The following is a 13,435-nucleotide window of genomic DNA, read 5'->3' as shown; positions in this document are numbered from 1 at the left end:
GCCTGTGAAGTCTACTTAGAAATTAGATATGACCTGTGACATTTAACCTTTGGCTTCCACTGTAGGTGGTTCTTTCTCTAAAAATGTTTTGCATCTGAAAATGTTCAGAAATCTAAAAATGAATTTAGTTTTTGTAGTACTTTCAAAGTTCAGGGGGCTGGAGAAATGTCCCAGTGGATAAATGTGCTTACTGTGCTGGCGTGAGGACCTGAGTTTGGATCCCCAAATCTACATAAAAAGCCAGTCATTGCAAGGTTCCTATAAACTCAATACGATGTTAATCACTGGGGCTTGCTGAGTGCCTGCCTAGAGACCCTGTTTCAAGAGGGTGAGATGGAGTGTCGCAGACAGACACTTGACATCCCCCTCTGATCTGTACAAGGGTATGCATCTGCACAGGCACACGTGTACACCACATATACTCAAAGGAGAAAAATAGAAAAAGATAGTTCATAGTCTGAATCTTCCTGCTTCTTCCCACTGTAGTATGAAACACTATTCTCAGACACCCATGGACTCAATATGAATGCCATGCTTTGTCTGAGATTATGGAGTTTGTTTCAGTATTTTCCCTCCAGGGTGAGGTTGGTCAGACCAAGAAGACTTAGTGCAGGTCGCAACTGTAATATTTCTGCTTCCACCCACACAGCCGTTGTGAGATACAGAAGTCAGGGCTTCACTCAGCTTCTCCCTGAAATTCCCCTCGTATTTATCCTGACCATTTCACAAGGAGAAAGAGCCATAAAGAATTAAAGACAATTTTCCTTATGCAGACCAACCATGTTTAAAAATCACAGAGACTATATTTAGCCTACAGGATAAAAGCTTGAAGTGGGGTGTAATTGTAGTTAAGTATATCCTACAGTTCATGGGGGAAGCCATCCACCACCCTTGATAACAGTAATGCAGAAATGGATGGAAGCTATGGGATCATGGGTTAGATACGATATGAGGAATCACTTCTTGACAGTGGAATTATTAAAAATCAACAATGAGTTACCAGAGGAAATTATGGAAAGCCTTCCATTTTCTGAAAGTCATTTCGCTAAGAAAAAAAAATATATCTATCTTGGATGGTTTATGGTAATTCTGCCTGAGGCCCGGCATAAATTACTTTGACTTTTTATGCAGGCTTGAATTCCTTTATTTCTATTAAAATTCACAGTTTCCTTTTTGTGGAAAGTAATTTTCACTATCCTTCTCTCAGGATGTATGACACCTTTCAGAGACGGAGCCTCTAACCGTTGACACGCTTACCAGAGTCACCTTTTAATTTTTCTTTAATCTGCAGTTTAAAAAATGTCTATTCTTTAAGGTCTGGAAATCTAAAGCCACCGCCCCTCCCCCATCAGCTTTTTTTTTTTTTTTTTAATGTACTCCTGACTCCTTAACTCCATTACCAGCTGGTGGCTGTTCCTGACTTTTACCTTCTCTAGCCTTTTGTCTGCATGCCTATCCTCTACCCTCTCTGGATTACTTGTAGCAGTTACTTTCCTCATTTCCACAGCAAAATACCCGACAAGCAACAGTTTAAGAAAGGAAGCATTTGTTTGAGTTCGTAGTTCGAAGTGATTCGTGGTGGCAGGAGGCTGCTGGTCACTTTACATCCACAGCCAGGAAGCAGAGAAGAAACGGGAAGAAGACCCAGGCTTTAAAGCCTTAGGTCTCACCTCCAGTGACCTATTGCCTCCAGCAAGGCTGTACATCCTAAATGTCCCACAGTCTTCCCACACAGTGCCACCAGCTGGGGACCTGTTCTTCGAACACATGAACCTATAGGAAGCATTTCACATTACAACCACAACGCCTCTCATAGATCCTCTACCAGGCTTGAGTCTAGATTCTGCTTGGTGTGAGCTCTTGGACTTTCATGAACCTATAACCCCAGCCTCCACACCGTTAACCGGGATATCACGAAAGGGTTGGAAGGATAATGTAGCACCTTACACGAAGCATTCAGCAAACATGGCGCCCGTTTAGTCCTTGCAGCCATTTTCCCCCATTGGCATAATTGGCAGCTCCTTTTCCTGATTGAGCATTGTCCATTACTTTTATTCTACAGCATTATATTTTCCTGGCAGAGAAAAACCAATGCTTGCTGTTTCTTAGGCCAAGTACTCCTTATGCTTGTGCCCTGGACTCCTTCTTTGTTGTGCTGTGTGGTCTCCAGTTGCTGTTGACTTCAGTTCTTCCTTCTTCGCAGCCCCCTTTATAACCTGCAAACATGCTGTGTCTCCTCAATGGTAACATGGCTCATCACACCTCCAAGAATGAAGGCAAAGCTCTTTATTTTGGCATCTCAGACCCTTTAAGGCTTTGGACGCAATGCCTCCTTGGCCTAAACCTTCCAGAGTCCCTCGCTTTCCACTTTGGAATAATAATGCCCATCACTCAAACAACCATATGCAACTACTTGTAACAATAGTTTTAGATGCTTTTCCTGTGTGTGCATATGTGTTTGGGGGGGCATACACAAATTGAAGTATGAATAGACATAAAAGTTAGAAATAGTGATGGAAATGTGTTGTTGGGTACTTTGCCTCACAGTTGTACCTCAAGAAATTTCAGAAGTCCTCGACTAGTTGACTTTCAAGCCATTCAACTGTCATGCCCAGAACAAAGAAAGGCCATTGTTCAAGGACAAGGTCTGTTAATTATGCACTACCAATACTTTGAACTAATTCTCGATGTAGAGTCTGTCCTCTGCATGTTCCACGGAATCCCTAGACAGTACCCATCATATGCCAGTGGTACTTCAAAGTATCATTAAAGAGCTTTTCACTGGGCACAGTCACCCTGGTAGAGAATTGCTGATACAATCAGAGGAATTGACGTAGCGATGGAACAGGCCATGAGGGCATTGGATATAAATATAAAAAGTGTGGGATAAATGAATGATCGCGGGTAGGTTTGCTAAAATGCACACATCACCAAGAAGGGGTGGGCAGTGGGTGGAAATAAGCAAAGGAGGAAAGACCTCATGTCATCTGGAACAGGAAGTGAAGGATTCCTGCGTCCAGTGTAGCACTGTGAGGGTGGAAAGCCATACTCCTTGCAGAGATTTGAAATGTCACCCATCAGCATCAGACAAACATGACTAAGTCAGGCAAGGCACTCTGGACAGTTCAGTTGCTGAAATCATAAGCTACCACAACTTCCTTACCAAATGCAAGATTGGTTTACCACCACGGCATTTGAAAATGGAGACTATGTTATTTATCAAGTGGGTAACTTTGATTCTAATAGACATTGTATTTCAGAAATAACAATGTCCTTTTTTAGAGTTTTGACTAAACTTTTTGTAGTCATCGAGAAAGGGTCTCCCTCTGTAGCCCAAGCTGGCCTTGAATTCATTTTATGGCCCAGATTGGTCTACAACTTAGCAACAATCCTCCTGGCTCAAGTTTCCAAGTTCTAGGCTGACAGGTGCACACCACTACACCCACACGTGGTTCTTGTAAAGCTTAAAACATTCCAGAACTAGCTTGAAGCAATAGGAAATTCCAAAGATTAGCAATTGATCCAAACATCTCAGCTCCATCCAAAACTGTATGTGCTGGGGCTTGTATAATTTTAAATAGCTTTTATAGAATAGACATTAGGAAGCACTGTATGTCCATATATGTTTTATAACATTATTAAAAGGAAAACTTGGATTTTTCATTGTCAACAGAACTATAGTAGCTATACAAATGACATTTCATAAGTTGTTATACAATTTTAAAGTATAACTTAATTTTCTATGCACGAGTGTTTTGCCTGCATACATGTCTGTGTACCACATGCATGTCTGGTACCTTCAGAGACCAGAAGAGGATGTCAGGACCTGGGGATTAGAGATATGGACAATTGTAAGCTGCCATGCATGTGTGAGGATTTGAGCCCAGGTCCTCTGGAAGAGCGTTCAGTGCTTCTGACTGCTTAACTGTCTCTCAGCCTCAGTCATAGTACATATTTATTTTCATAGTTCTTAGTTGGGAAGCTGATCGAAGGTCCCCCTGAGTTTTCTCAGTAACCACAAAAGGATGAAACTGAATGAACATCTATAAAGATTTATCTTTTAATTAAAACATAATTATATCATTTCCCCTTTCCCTTTCCTCCCTCCAAGCCCTCTCTTCTCCTCATCTCATTCCTCAAATCGATGACCTCTTTCTTTAATTGTTATTGTTAACTACATATAAACACAGATACAACCTGCTGAGTCCATTAGTGTTACCTGTATGTATATGATTCAGGGTTGACCACTTTGTATTGGGGAACCAGTTAGGTGGCTAGTCTCTGGGAGGGACTAGTTCTCTCTCTCTAGCAGCCAGTAGTTGTCTGTAGTTCATTGTCAGAGGTCAGACCCCATGAGATTTTCCCCAAAGGAATAGTCTTGAGAAGGAAAGCCACTGAGGAAACATATAGCCCACTCTGGGTTGTATTGAAATGTGGGTTACAAACCCTTAAAATGGTTCACCCTGCACTGTGTGTTGGAAGTTTTTCTAATTAAAACACATGGCATAGTCTCTTTTAGGAAGAAATAAAGGAACTAAAGTAAATATCTGATAGAGATTGGCATTCAATCAACTGGACAGTTTAGATTCTCAGGTGTAAAGTTGGCCTTTCATCCCACTTCTTTCTGGTCCTCGCTCTTCCTTCTAATGACTACATCAAAAGCCACAATTTGTGCCTCTTTCCTCCAAGCTGCAGGAATCCCTTAAGAATGGCCGTTTAGAATGTCAGCTATATTTAGAACCGGGGGAACTGCGCTTCGCAGTGACACTTGTTTTGTTTAGTATGAAGAAGAGAGTTTTGTTGTTCAGAATGGGTTAGCATTTTGGAATATGATCCTTTTTGTTCTGTGCCAAATTTCACAGAGATTCCAAATGACTTTAGATAGTGCTTTTGGTTAGGTTTTCTGCAAATACAATGCTGTCAGCTGGCAGTCTAGATTTCTAGGATAATCTCAAGACTTTCACTGAACATGCATTATAGCTTCATTTGGCTCCTTGTTAACAGAGCTAATCAGTACTCTTCAAGTAATGGGTGCTTGCCTGATAAAGATCACCTGAATGTAAATGTCTGCGTCTATATCCTTGATACAGTGGTGCTCAAAACAATAGACACTCTATTGTATCTCGGCACTGATCCGTTCATTATGTACCTATTCAATTAAACACCTATTATAGTCCAGGACTAATAATTTAAATGTAAACCCTTTAATTAAATTTTTATTTAAAACATTTTTAGATTTATATATTTTATTTTATATATATGAATGTTTTGTCTTTATGATGCTATGTGTACTGCATGAATGCCTGATGCTCACAAAAGCCAGAAGAGGACACTCAGTCCCCTTGAACTGGAGTTAGAGATGTTCGTAGACCAACCTGTGGGCATTAGGAACCAAACCCCAGTCCTCTGCAAGGGCAGCAAGCGCTCTTAACCACTAAGCCATGTCTTCAGCTCCAGTTTTGATCTTTTTAAAAGACCATTTGTCTCCTCTTATGTAATTTTGAACAATTAGTGCTAATAAGGTATGGGAGAAATGTTATCAACTAATTATAATAGAAAGAATATATGTAATAATATGATAATATATACACATATATACACACACTATTAGGGGAAGGCAGACATACTTTGTGAATCTGTGAATTACATATGCTTCCTCCTCCTCTCTTGGCTTCCATGTTGTCGTTACTGTCCTAAACTTAGAAATTAATATATGAGATACCAAAAGGCTTGAATACTAACTTGCAATCTTGTAGCAAAAGGGAAAGGTTGAAACCAGATGGAGGCTTCAGCTCAGCCATGATTTCCCACATCTGCAATATGTTCAGTGCGTTCCTTCTTGGGAATCAAAGTGAATATACACAGTTAAAGCTCCCCAGACAAGAACCAGACCCGTGTTTCCTGAGTTAAAGTAAACTCCATGTGGGAAATTGCAAGTCATGTTGATCAGAATGAAGGACGCTGTGCTCTCAGTGGGTAATAAAGAGCCCTTTGCCAAACAACTGTTATGTCTTCTTGAGGAATTAGCGTCATTTAACTTGTTATCTTTATGTCTTTCTAGAAAGTGCAACAGTATACGTTAATAATTCAGGCCACAGACATGGAAGGCAATCCCACTTACGGCCTTTCAAACACAGCCACGGCGGTCATCACAGTGACAGATGTCAATGACAATCCTCCGGAGTTTATGGCCATGACGGTAAGGACAACCTGTCACTCAAAGGACTTCAGCACCATGGGCCATTTGGAAGAAGTTTTGTTATGAATAATAAATGCATCAGATAGAAATGGAACTTGCTCTGATAGTGTAATGGCCGCTGACTGATGTTTCTATCATGTGGACTTTAAAACAGGCATCGGAATACTTTACTTCCTCCTCACCCTCCAGTTACTGTTAAAGAAGTTAAAATACACTGCCCGCCAACAAGTAGCTGGGTGCAGTGGTAACAGAATTCCTCCGATGTTTCAAATGCCCGAAAAACATGCCTGGTTTGTGCTACTTTTCCAGCGTGTAATTACCTAGATCCCAAGTCACATTATTTCCTGTGTATAAGTCCTTTCTGTGGACCTCACATTAATCACCCTGGTACTCACAAAGGATGTTAATTTTAATGCTAATGAAACTGAAGCATAAATGTAAAAAAAAAAATACATACCCACTGGGTGGCTGAAAAATGTCTCAGCAGTTTTTTTCCCAGTTGGACATAAACTGGGTGATTATCAGCATATACCTATCTCCTTGTTTAGTGTAGACCATAAAAATTTAATGGGGCAGTAAAGTTAGGGTGGTGTGGTCATCAGGCAGCCTGCCCTTCAGTGGGGCCACGTCTCACCTCAGACTGAGGTTTGTCTTTCTTGCAGTTCTACGGTGAGGTCCCTGAGAACAGAGTGGATGTCATTGTAGCCAACCTGACTGTCACTGACAAAGATCAGCCCCACACACCAGCTTGGAATGCGGTCTACAGAATCAGCGGTGGAGACCCTACGGGGAGATTTGCCATCCAGACAGACCCCAACAGCAACGATGGGCTGGTCACTGTGGTCAAAGTAAGTATCCCCTGGACCACAGCCCTCAGACTGCTACACAGTGGGCACCAGCCTGTGCCCACTCCCATTGCTTTACTGTGGAATCATGGGAGCTTTTTTATTTTAAATACCTCCCAGTCTGGAATTCCTAACTACTTAGTGAATTATATATTACTGTTTAATTTATGTTGAAATTGAGGATAACATAAATTCTCTCCCATTATCACTACAATTAAAATCAATTTGGACAGATTTACCAATCTGAGGACATGGGGGTCCTCAGCAAAGTGGAGTGAATTAGCTGATGTGTTCGAGGCCTTTCACATCTTGCAGGTTAGACCACTGGCTGATAGCTGGAGTGCTTGCCTAACACACACCAGGTTCTCAGTCCAGTCCCGACCAGGGCAGTGGGAGGAGTCAGAGAGGGAGAGAAGGGGTGCAGTGCTTCCTACTCTCCTGGAGTCTGGGCAGATAGTGAGGGGGTGGGAGGGGAGGAGGGGTACTGACCTCATGGAGTCTGGGCAGATAGTGAGGGGGTGGGAGGGGAGGAGGGGTACTGACCTCATGGAGTCTGGGCAGATAGTGAGGGGGTGGGAGGGGAGGAGGGGAGGAGGGGTACTGACCTCATGGAGTCTGGGCAGATAGTGAGGGGGTGGGAGGGGAGGAGGGGTACTGACCTCGTGGAGTTTGGGCAGGTAGTGAGGGGGTGGGAGGGGAGGAGGGGTACTGACCTCGTGGAGTTTGGGCAGATAGTGAGGGGGTGGGAGGGGAGAAGGGGTACTGACCTCGTGGAGTCTGGGCAGATAGTGAGGGGGTGGGAGGGGAGAAGGGGTACTGACCTCGTGGAGTCTGGGCAGATAGTAAATGATTCAAAAGACAAAAGAAAAATCACAGAAGTGAAATGGACCGAGTAGGCAGGAGAGAGAGCCTACATTTTATAAATATTTTGCATTTACATGGCTATTTTAAAGTTCTATTTTCATGACTTTAAGAAACTAGTTTTCTAGCCTAGCCAGGCATGGTGACTCACACCTTTAATCCCAGCAGTCAGGAGGCAGAGGCAGGCGGATCTCTGTGAGTTCGAGGCCAGCCTGGTCTACAGAGCAAGTTCCAGGACAACCAGGACTACACAGAGAAGAAACCTTTTCTCAAAAAACAAAAACAAACAAACAGACAAACAACAAAACTGGTGTTCTGATATTTAATTGCCAGATGATATTTAATTACAGAACAGTACGGTGGCAGGCACAAAGCAAAAGCTCTTCAGTGGCGGCAAACACGTAACAGTCTTGTGAAAGCCTTCCAAGTGAACGTCCCAGCCTTTTAACCAACGAAACACTTGATTAAGTGAACCCACGTGTCTGCCTGACAGGGAAATGGTCAATCGAAGTGCTTCTTGCTGGGAATTCTGATCTATGTGCACATGAGGGGAAAGAGATAGGGCTGGAAATCATCTCCCACACACATGGGGAAGAGTCAGCAACGGTGCCAGCTCAGACTGAGCTTTCTGTTCATAGCTCAGCTCTGCCCCGGAAAGCTGTGCATCTATCATCACTCATTCAGCCTTGGTGAGCCTCCACTCTCTCCTGCTGAAAGTGAGGCTTGAGTACAGCCTCCAAGTGCTCACACGTTTGGGAAGGACAAATAACATAGATACACATGAAAGGACTCACACTGCCCGTACATCACTACCATGAGTAAATGTGCCTAGGGGCATTTCACTCCTTCAACATACTACAGCTGCTCTGCCCTCTTTCCTGCCTGGGCATGCTGAACGGAATGTTCTAGAGGAAGAGAATACAGCAGTGGCTTTGACGATTTGAGGATGTCTAGGGCAGGACGCTGTTATGTTTTGTACTAATCACATCGCTTCAGCTCTTGGTCATTCTTAGACTACCAATGGCAACACGAGTCACCCTCTGACCTTCCCTGTTACTACCAAACACACTGTTTCCATTACTAAGTCACCCAGGGAAATCAGAGCGAAATCCCTACGGCATTGTGGTGACAGCAGGATTCAGTGAGACGCTCGCAGTTAATGTGTACATAAAGGGTTATTTGTGCATTGCATTAATCATCTGGAGTGTTCTCATGTGGGAGTTTTTAAAAACCTGCAAAACTTTCAGAATCATTATGGAAGACAGCCAGATTTTCAGTTTGCCCAGTAAGGAGAGAAAAAGCATAAATCTACCTATAGAACTCTTATTTTAAGATGAGTGTGTGTGTGTTTGCGCTTCACTCCACAGCCTGTGTTTTAATCTATGAAAAATACCTTTTATTTACATTGAGTGACGATGGATTGTATTGGGTATGTGCTGGGGTGAGTTGAGTGCCAAGGCACATGTGAGGGGACATCAGAGGATACCTTGTTTCCATCATGGATTCATGAGTCCAAGTGCGGGTCAACAAGGTTTGATGGCAAGCCGCCTCACCTACTGAACGATGTTAGCAGCCCTGAAAGACACTGCTAAACTGAAGAAGGCTTTGGCCTTATTAAAAAAAATATGTGGTATCTTTTAATTATGTAATATTAATAATTTTAATTGCAGGGGGAGGGGCGATTTTGTTTTCAATTCATCACTAACTGGTAAAAGTTTCCCTGTATGAGAGGTGTCCTTTCCCCAGTGTTTGTGAGTATAAATCCTTGTGTTCTTCCCCGACCTCAGATTATTTAGTAGTTTTTGTTTTCCATGCTGATTTAAGAAAAATAGTCAAGTTTCTACAGCCATCTAAATTAACAGGTCCATGCAGCAATCACATACAATCTTGGAAAGACATAAATCTCTCTGTTGGGATGTGTTTCGATGAGACATTCCTACACATTTTCCAGAAACTGGGGAAGAGCGTTACGCTATACCGAAGGGTAAAAGCTAATGTTTTGGAAACAGGACTCCGAGACAACAAATGGCAGAATGCAAACATTCTTACTTCTGCAAAAAATATGGTTTCCATTTCTTTTTCTTTTCCAGCCAATTGACTTTGAAACGAATAGGATGTTTGTCCTTACTGTAGCTGCAGAAAACCAAGTGCCATTAGCCAAGGGAATTCAGCACCCACCCCAGTCAACAGCAACTGTGTCTGTGACAGTTATTGATGTCAATGAAAACCCTTATTTTGCCCCAAATCCCAAAATCATTCGCCAAGAAGAAGGCCTCCACGCAGGTACCATGCTGACCACACTCACAGCTCAGGACCCCGATCGATATATGCAGCAGAGTATCAGGTATGAGATGCCATGGTGGTACCAGATTAGATTCTCTTCTCTGCCCTGTGTGCAAATTGTTAAATTCACCCTGTAAGAAATGTCCATTACAGCTAAAAGTAATGGCTGGAAGATATTATGACTTTATTTCTCATTTGTTCATTTTGAATATAATGTTTATTTTCTCTTTAGGAATTTCATGCGTATGAAATCCATCCCTGGTCCCCACCTTCCACTGCCTTCCAGGTTCCTCTACTACCTTCCCTTCCCAACTAAATGTACTGTTTTATCACCACTGGGTCCAGCTGGCTCTATCTATAAATGCGTGGGTGGAGGCTCATCCACTGGAACAGGAGTAATTTACCTGGGGCTGCATTCCTAAAGAAAACTGATGATTTCATTCTAACATTGCCATGTTGTACAGAAAATAGCCTATATTTTCTGAGATTAAAAGAATCTTGTTCTACAAAAATAGGCTTCTTCAGTTCCTCAGCTCCCATAGAAAGGTCACATGGTGACATGCATGTTTTCCAAAATAATTAAAAACTCTTTGGTGTATTTTCTTCTCAGGATATCCCTGACTTCATTGGCTTTAAAAAAATGCTAAGAATGAGTCTATTCGTGTGTTAGTAGAAGAAAAAACTTTCTACTGCTCTGTCTTTTTAATTAAAAGTATTAATTATTTAGCCTCTGCTTTTATAACAAACACATCAAAAAGCAACGAAGTGAGCGGACAGGGAACCTTCAGGAGATTATAAACCCTCGTTTCTCCAGATGTCCGGGAAAGTGAACACTCATGCAAGTCCAAAATGGGGCAGTTAGTGATGTAGCCCATACCTGTGCAATGAACCCATAAAGTGTACTTGTAAAAACTTTCAACAAAAATGAAAAACCTCCTCAGCAAACCCTAATTCATCCTGAGGCAGGACTGGATGACTGGGAGGGCATACCCCATGAGACTATTTTCGGTAGCAGCTGAAGATAATTTTTAAAATTAATTCGTAATTAATTTAAGTGCTTTTGCATCGGCTGCTAGCAGATAACTGCACAGATTCCCTGGTTCTCCATACATGGAAGCTAGGATAGTTAAATGACTAATTAATAGGTGCATTAAAATCTTGTAGATTTTACCTCTCAAAATATACCATAGTGTCTCCATTCTATGTGTTAGTTATCTGAGTTTAAAAACTTCAGCCCACCTCACATTTAAAAAGGAGTTTAAACATACGAATCTGCTAATAGAGATGAAAGCGTGTGGGACTCTTTGGAGGATACAGCTCTGAGGCTTAGCCCCATTAGGGGGATCATGTTAGGAATGGGATTTTATGGGATCTCTCTGGTGAGGCTTCGTCTCCACCATGATAAGGTGATGAGGCATTTTAGGAGTGGCTTGTGATGTGGAATTTAGCTTCTGATTCCCCCAGGTTCTGTAGGATAGGGCTCTGATTTAGAAAGTATGTTTGAACCCTATTATCAGCACGTAGATTATGTATTAAAGTAGGCAAGAGCCTAAATTGAGATCAGTTAAATCTACCACAGAGAGACTGTGTACTTTGTCTAACTCCTTAAACCTTTGCAGAGTTTCCTAGAGTAAGATGGAGCATGGCCTTTACATACATCCTAAAATCACTGCCAGAGAAATGTTTCCCCACGTTAAAATTCTGTTTCTGGCCATCATCTACAGCCATGCAAATTAATGAAGGTTTTGCCTTTTTGTAATGAAACCTGTAAAAGTTTACATGTGCTTTATTTGTTAAGTTTCTTATAAAAATATTTGTCACTGTACTTTCATTTTGTAGGTACACAAAATTATCTGATCCTGCCAATTGGCTGAAAATAGATCCTGTGAATGGGCAGATCACTACAATTGCTGTTTTGGATAGAGAATCGCCAAATGTAAAAAACAACATATATAATGCTACCTTCCTTGCTTCTGACAATGGTATGTAATTAAATACATTTGCTGGATCATCCTCCTGTGTTAAAGAGAGTGGAACCTCTTGTGCTTATGCAGGAATTGAGGTTTTCTGCAGTGCTCAATTATATAGAAAGCAGATCTTTTTCTTCCTTCCTTCCTTCCTTCCTTCCTTCCTTCCTTCCTTCCTTCCTTCCTTCCTTCCTTTCTTTCTTTCTTTCTTTTTCTTTCTTTCTTCCTTTCTTTCTTCCTCCCTCCCTCCCTCCCTCCCTTCCTTCCTTCCTTCTGCCTTTCTTTCTTTCTTTCTCTTTCTTTCTTTCTTTCTTTCTTTCTTTCTTTCTTTCTTTCTTTCTTTCTTTCTTACTTTTTCTTTCTTTTTTTTTTTTTTTTTTTGTGTGTGTGTGTGTGTGTGTGTGTGTGTGTGTGTGTGTGTGTTCCAGACAGGGTTTCTCTGTGAAGCCCTGGCTGCCTGCCCTGGAACTCACTCTGTAGACCAGGCTATCCTCAAACTCACAGAGATCCACCTGCCTCTGCCTCCAAGTCCTGGGATTAAAGGAGTGTGCCACTACTGACCTACAGATCTTTATTCTTTTAAGGTTCCAAAGTTTTGTTTTGGAGTCCTGAAAATTTTCTTCCCATTTCCCACCAGTTTTCTCTAAAGCACTCTTTCACCCCCTCTAAGAAACGCTGTCTATACACACGCAGTGGCTGTGGCTGGCACTGAGGTCATGGCTCTTCATGTTTGTTCTCCAGCCCTGACATACATGGATGCCCTATGAGTGTGAGCTATAGGAGTTCCCGGAATGTGCTATTGATTTATTCTCCTTGTGTTTCTTTTAGTTACTCCTTTCTCTGAGATTGTCCTCTGTCTTTTTTCTGTGATGTAATAGGAAACTTACTTTTGTGCGTCTACAGAAAGTGATTGTAGGAGCTTTAGGAAGGTGTTGGTTTTAAAACATATTTTGACTTTTTTTTCCCACGTGGATCTCAGTTGGGTCCGAGGTGTTTAGTGGGAACTTGGCTGGCTGTCACATGCGCCCCTCCTCCAGTCCTTCTTTCTGTGGGTTAGTGACACCGTTTCAACCCTGTTTCTTTTTTGTTGTTGTGAAATAAAGCTGTAATGGTATTCATAGCTAATTTGTACTGTTTTTTAGATATAATTGTCCAAATGATGCTTTTAAACCAGTACTTGGCACAGACTAATATTCACGGAAATATTTCTGTCATTGTGAATAGTTTCAAAATGGAACCACAAGCATATTTTTTTTATTTTGCATATTTTAATGTTAGGC

General features: G+C 41.8%; 1 protein-coding gene across 2 annotated transcripts in view; it reads left to right on the top strand.

The window, feature by feature from the left end:
- Cdh2 (cadherin 2) overlaps positions 1-13,435 on the top strand; it is a 223,359-nt gene that overhangs the window by 173,024 nt on the left and 36,900 nt on the right. For both annotated transcript variants that reach the window (XM_006983037.4, XM_076554771.1), the window contains exons 8-11: positions 6,062-6,199; positions 6,862-7,047; positions 9,996-10,249; positions 12,028-12,170. In XM_006983037.4, the coding sequence (XP_006983099.1) occupies positions 6,062-6,199; positions 6,862-7,047; positions 9,996-10,249; positions 12,028-12,170 (721 nt within the window). The remainder of the gene's footprint in view (positions 1-6,061; positions 6,200-6,861; positions 7,048-9,995; positions 10,250-12,027; positions 12,171-13,435) is intronic.

Source organism: Peromyscus maniculatus, chromosome 19 (assembly GCF_049852395.1).
Source record: "Peromyscus maniculatus bairdii isolate BWxNUB_F1_BW_parent chromosome 19, HU_Pman_BW_mat_3.1, whole genome shotgun sequence".
In the NCBI taxonomy this organism is placed as follows: domain Eukaryota; kingdom Metazoa; phylum Chordata; class Mammalia; order Rodentia; family Cricetidae; genus Peromyscus; species Peromyscus maniculatus.
The sequence above is the reverse complement of the archived record's forward strand: the minus strand, read 5'-3'. Positions and strand labels throughout refer to the sequence as shown.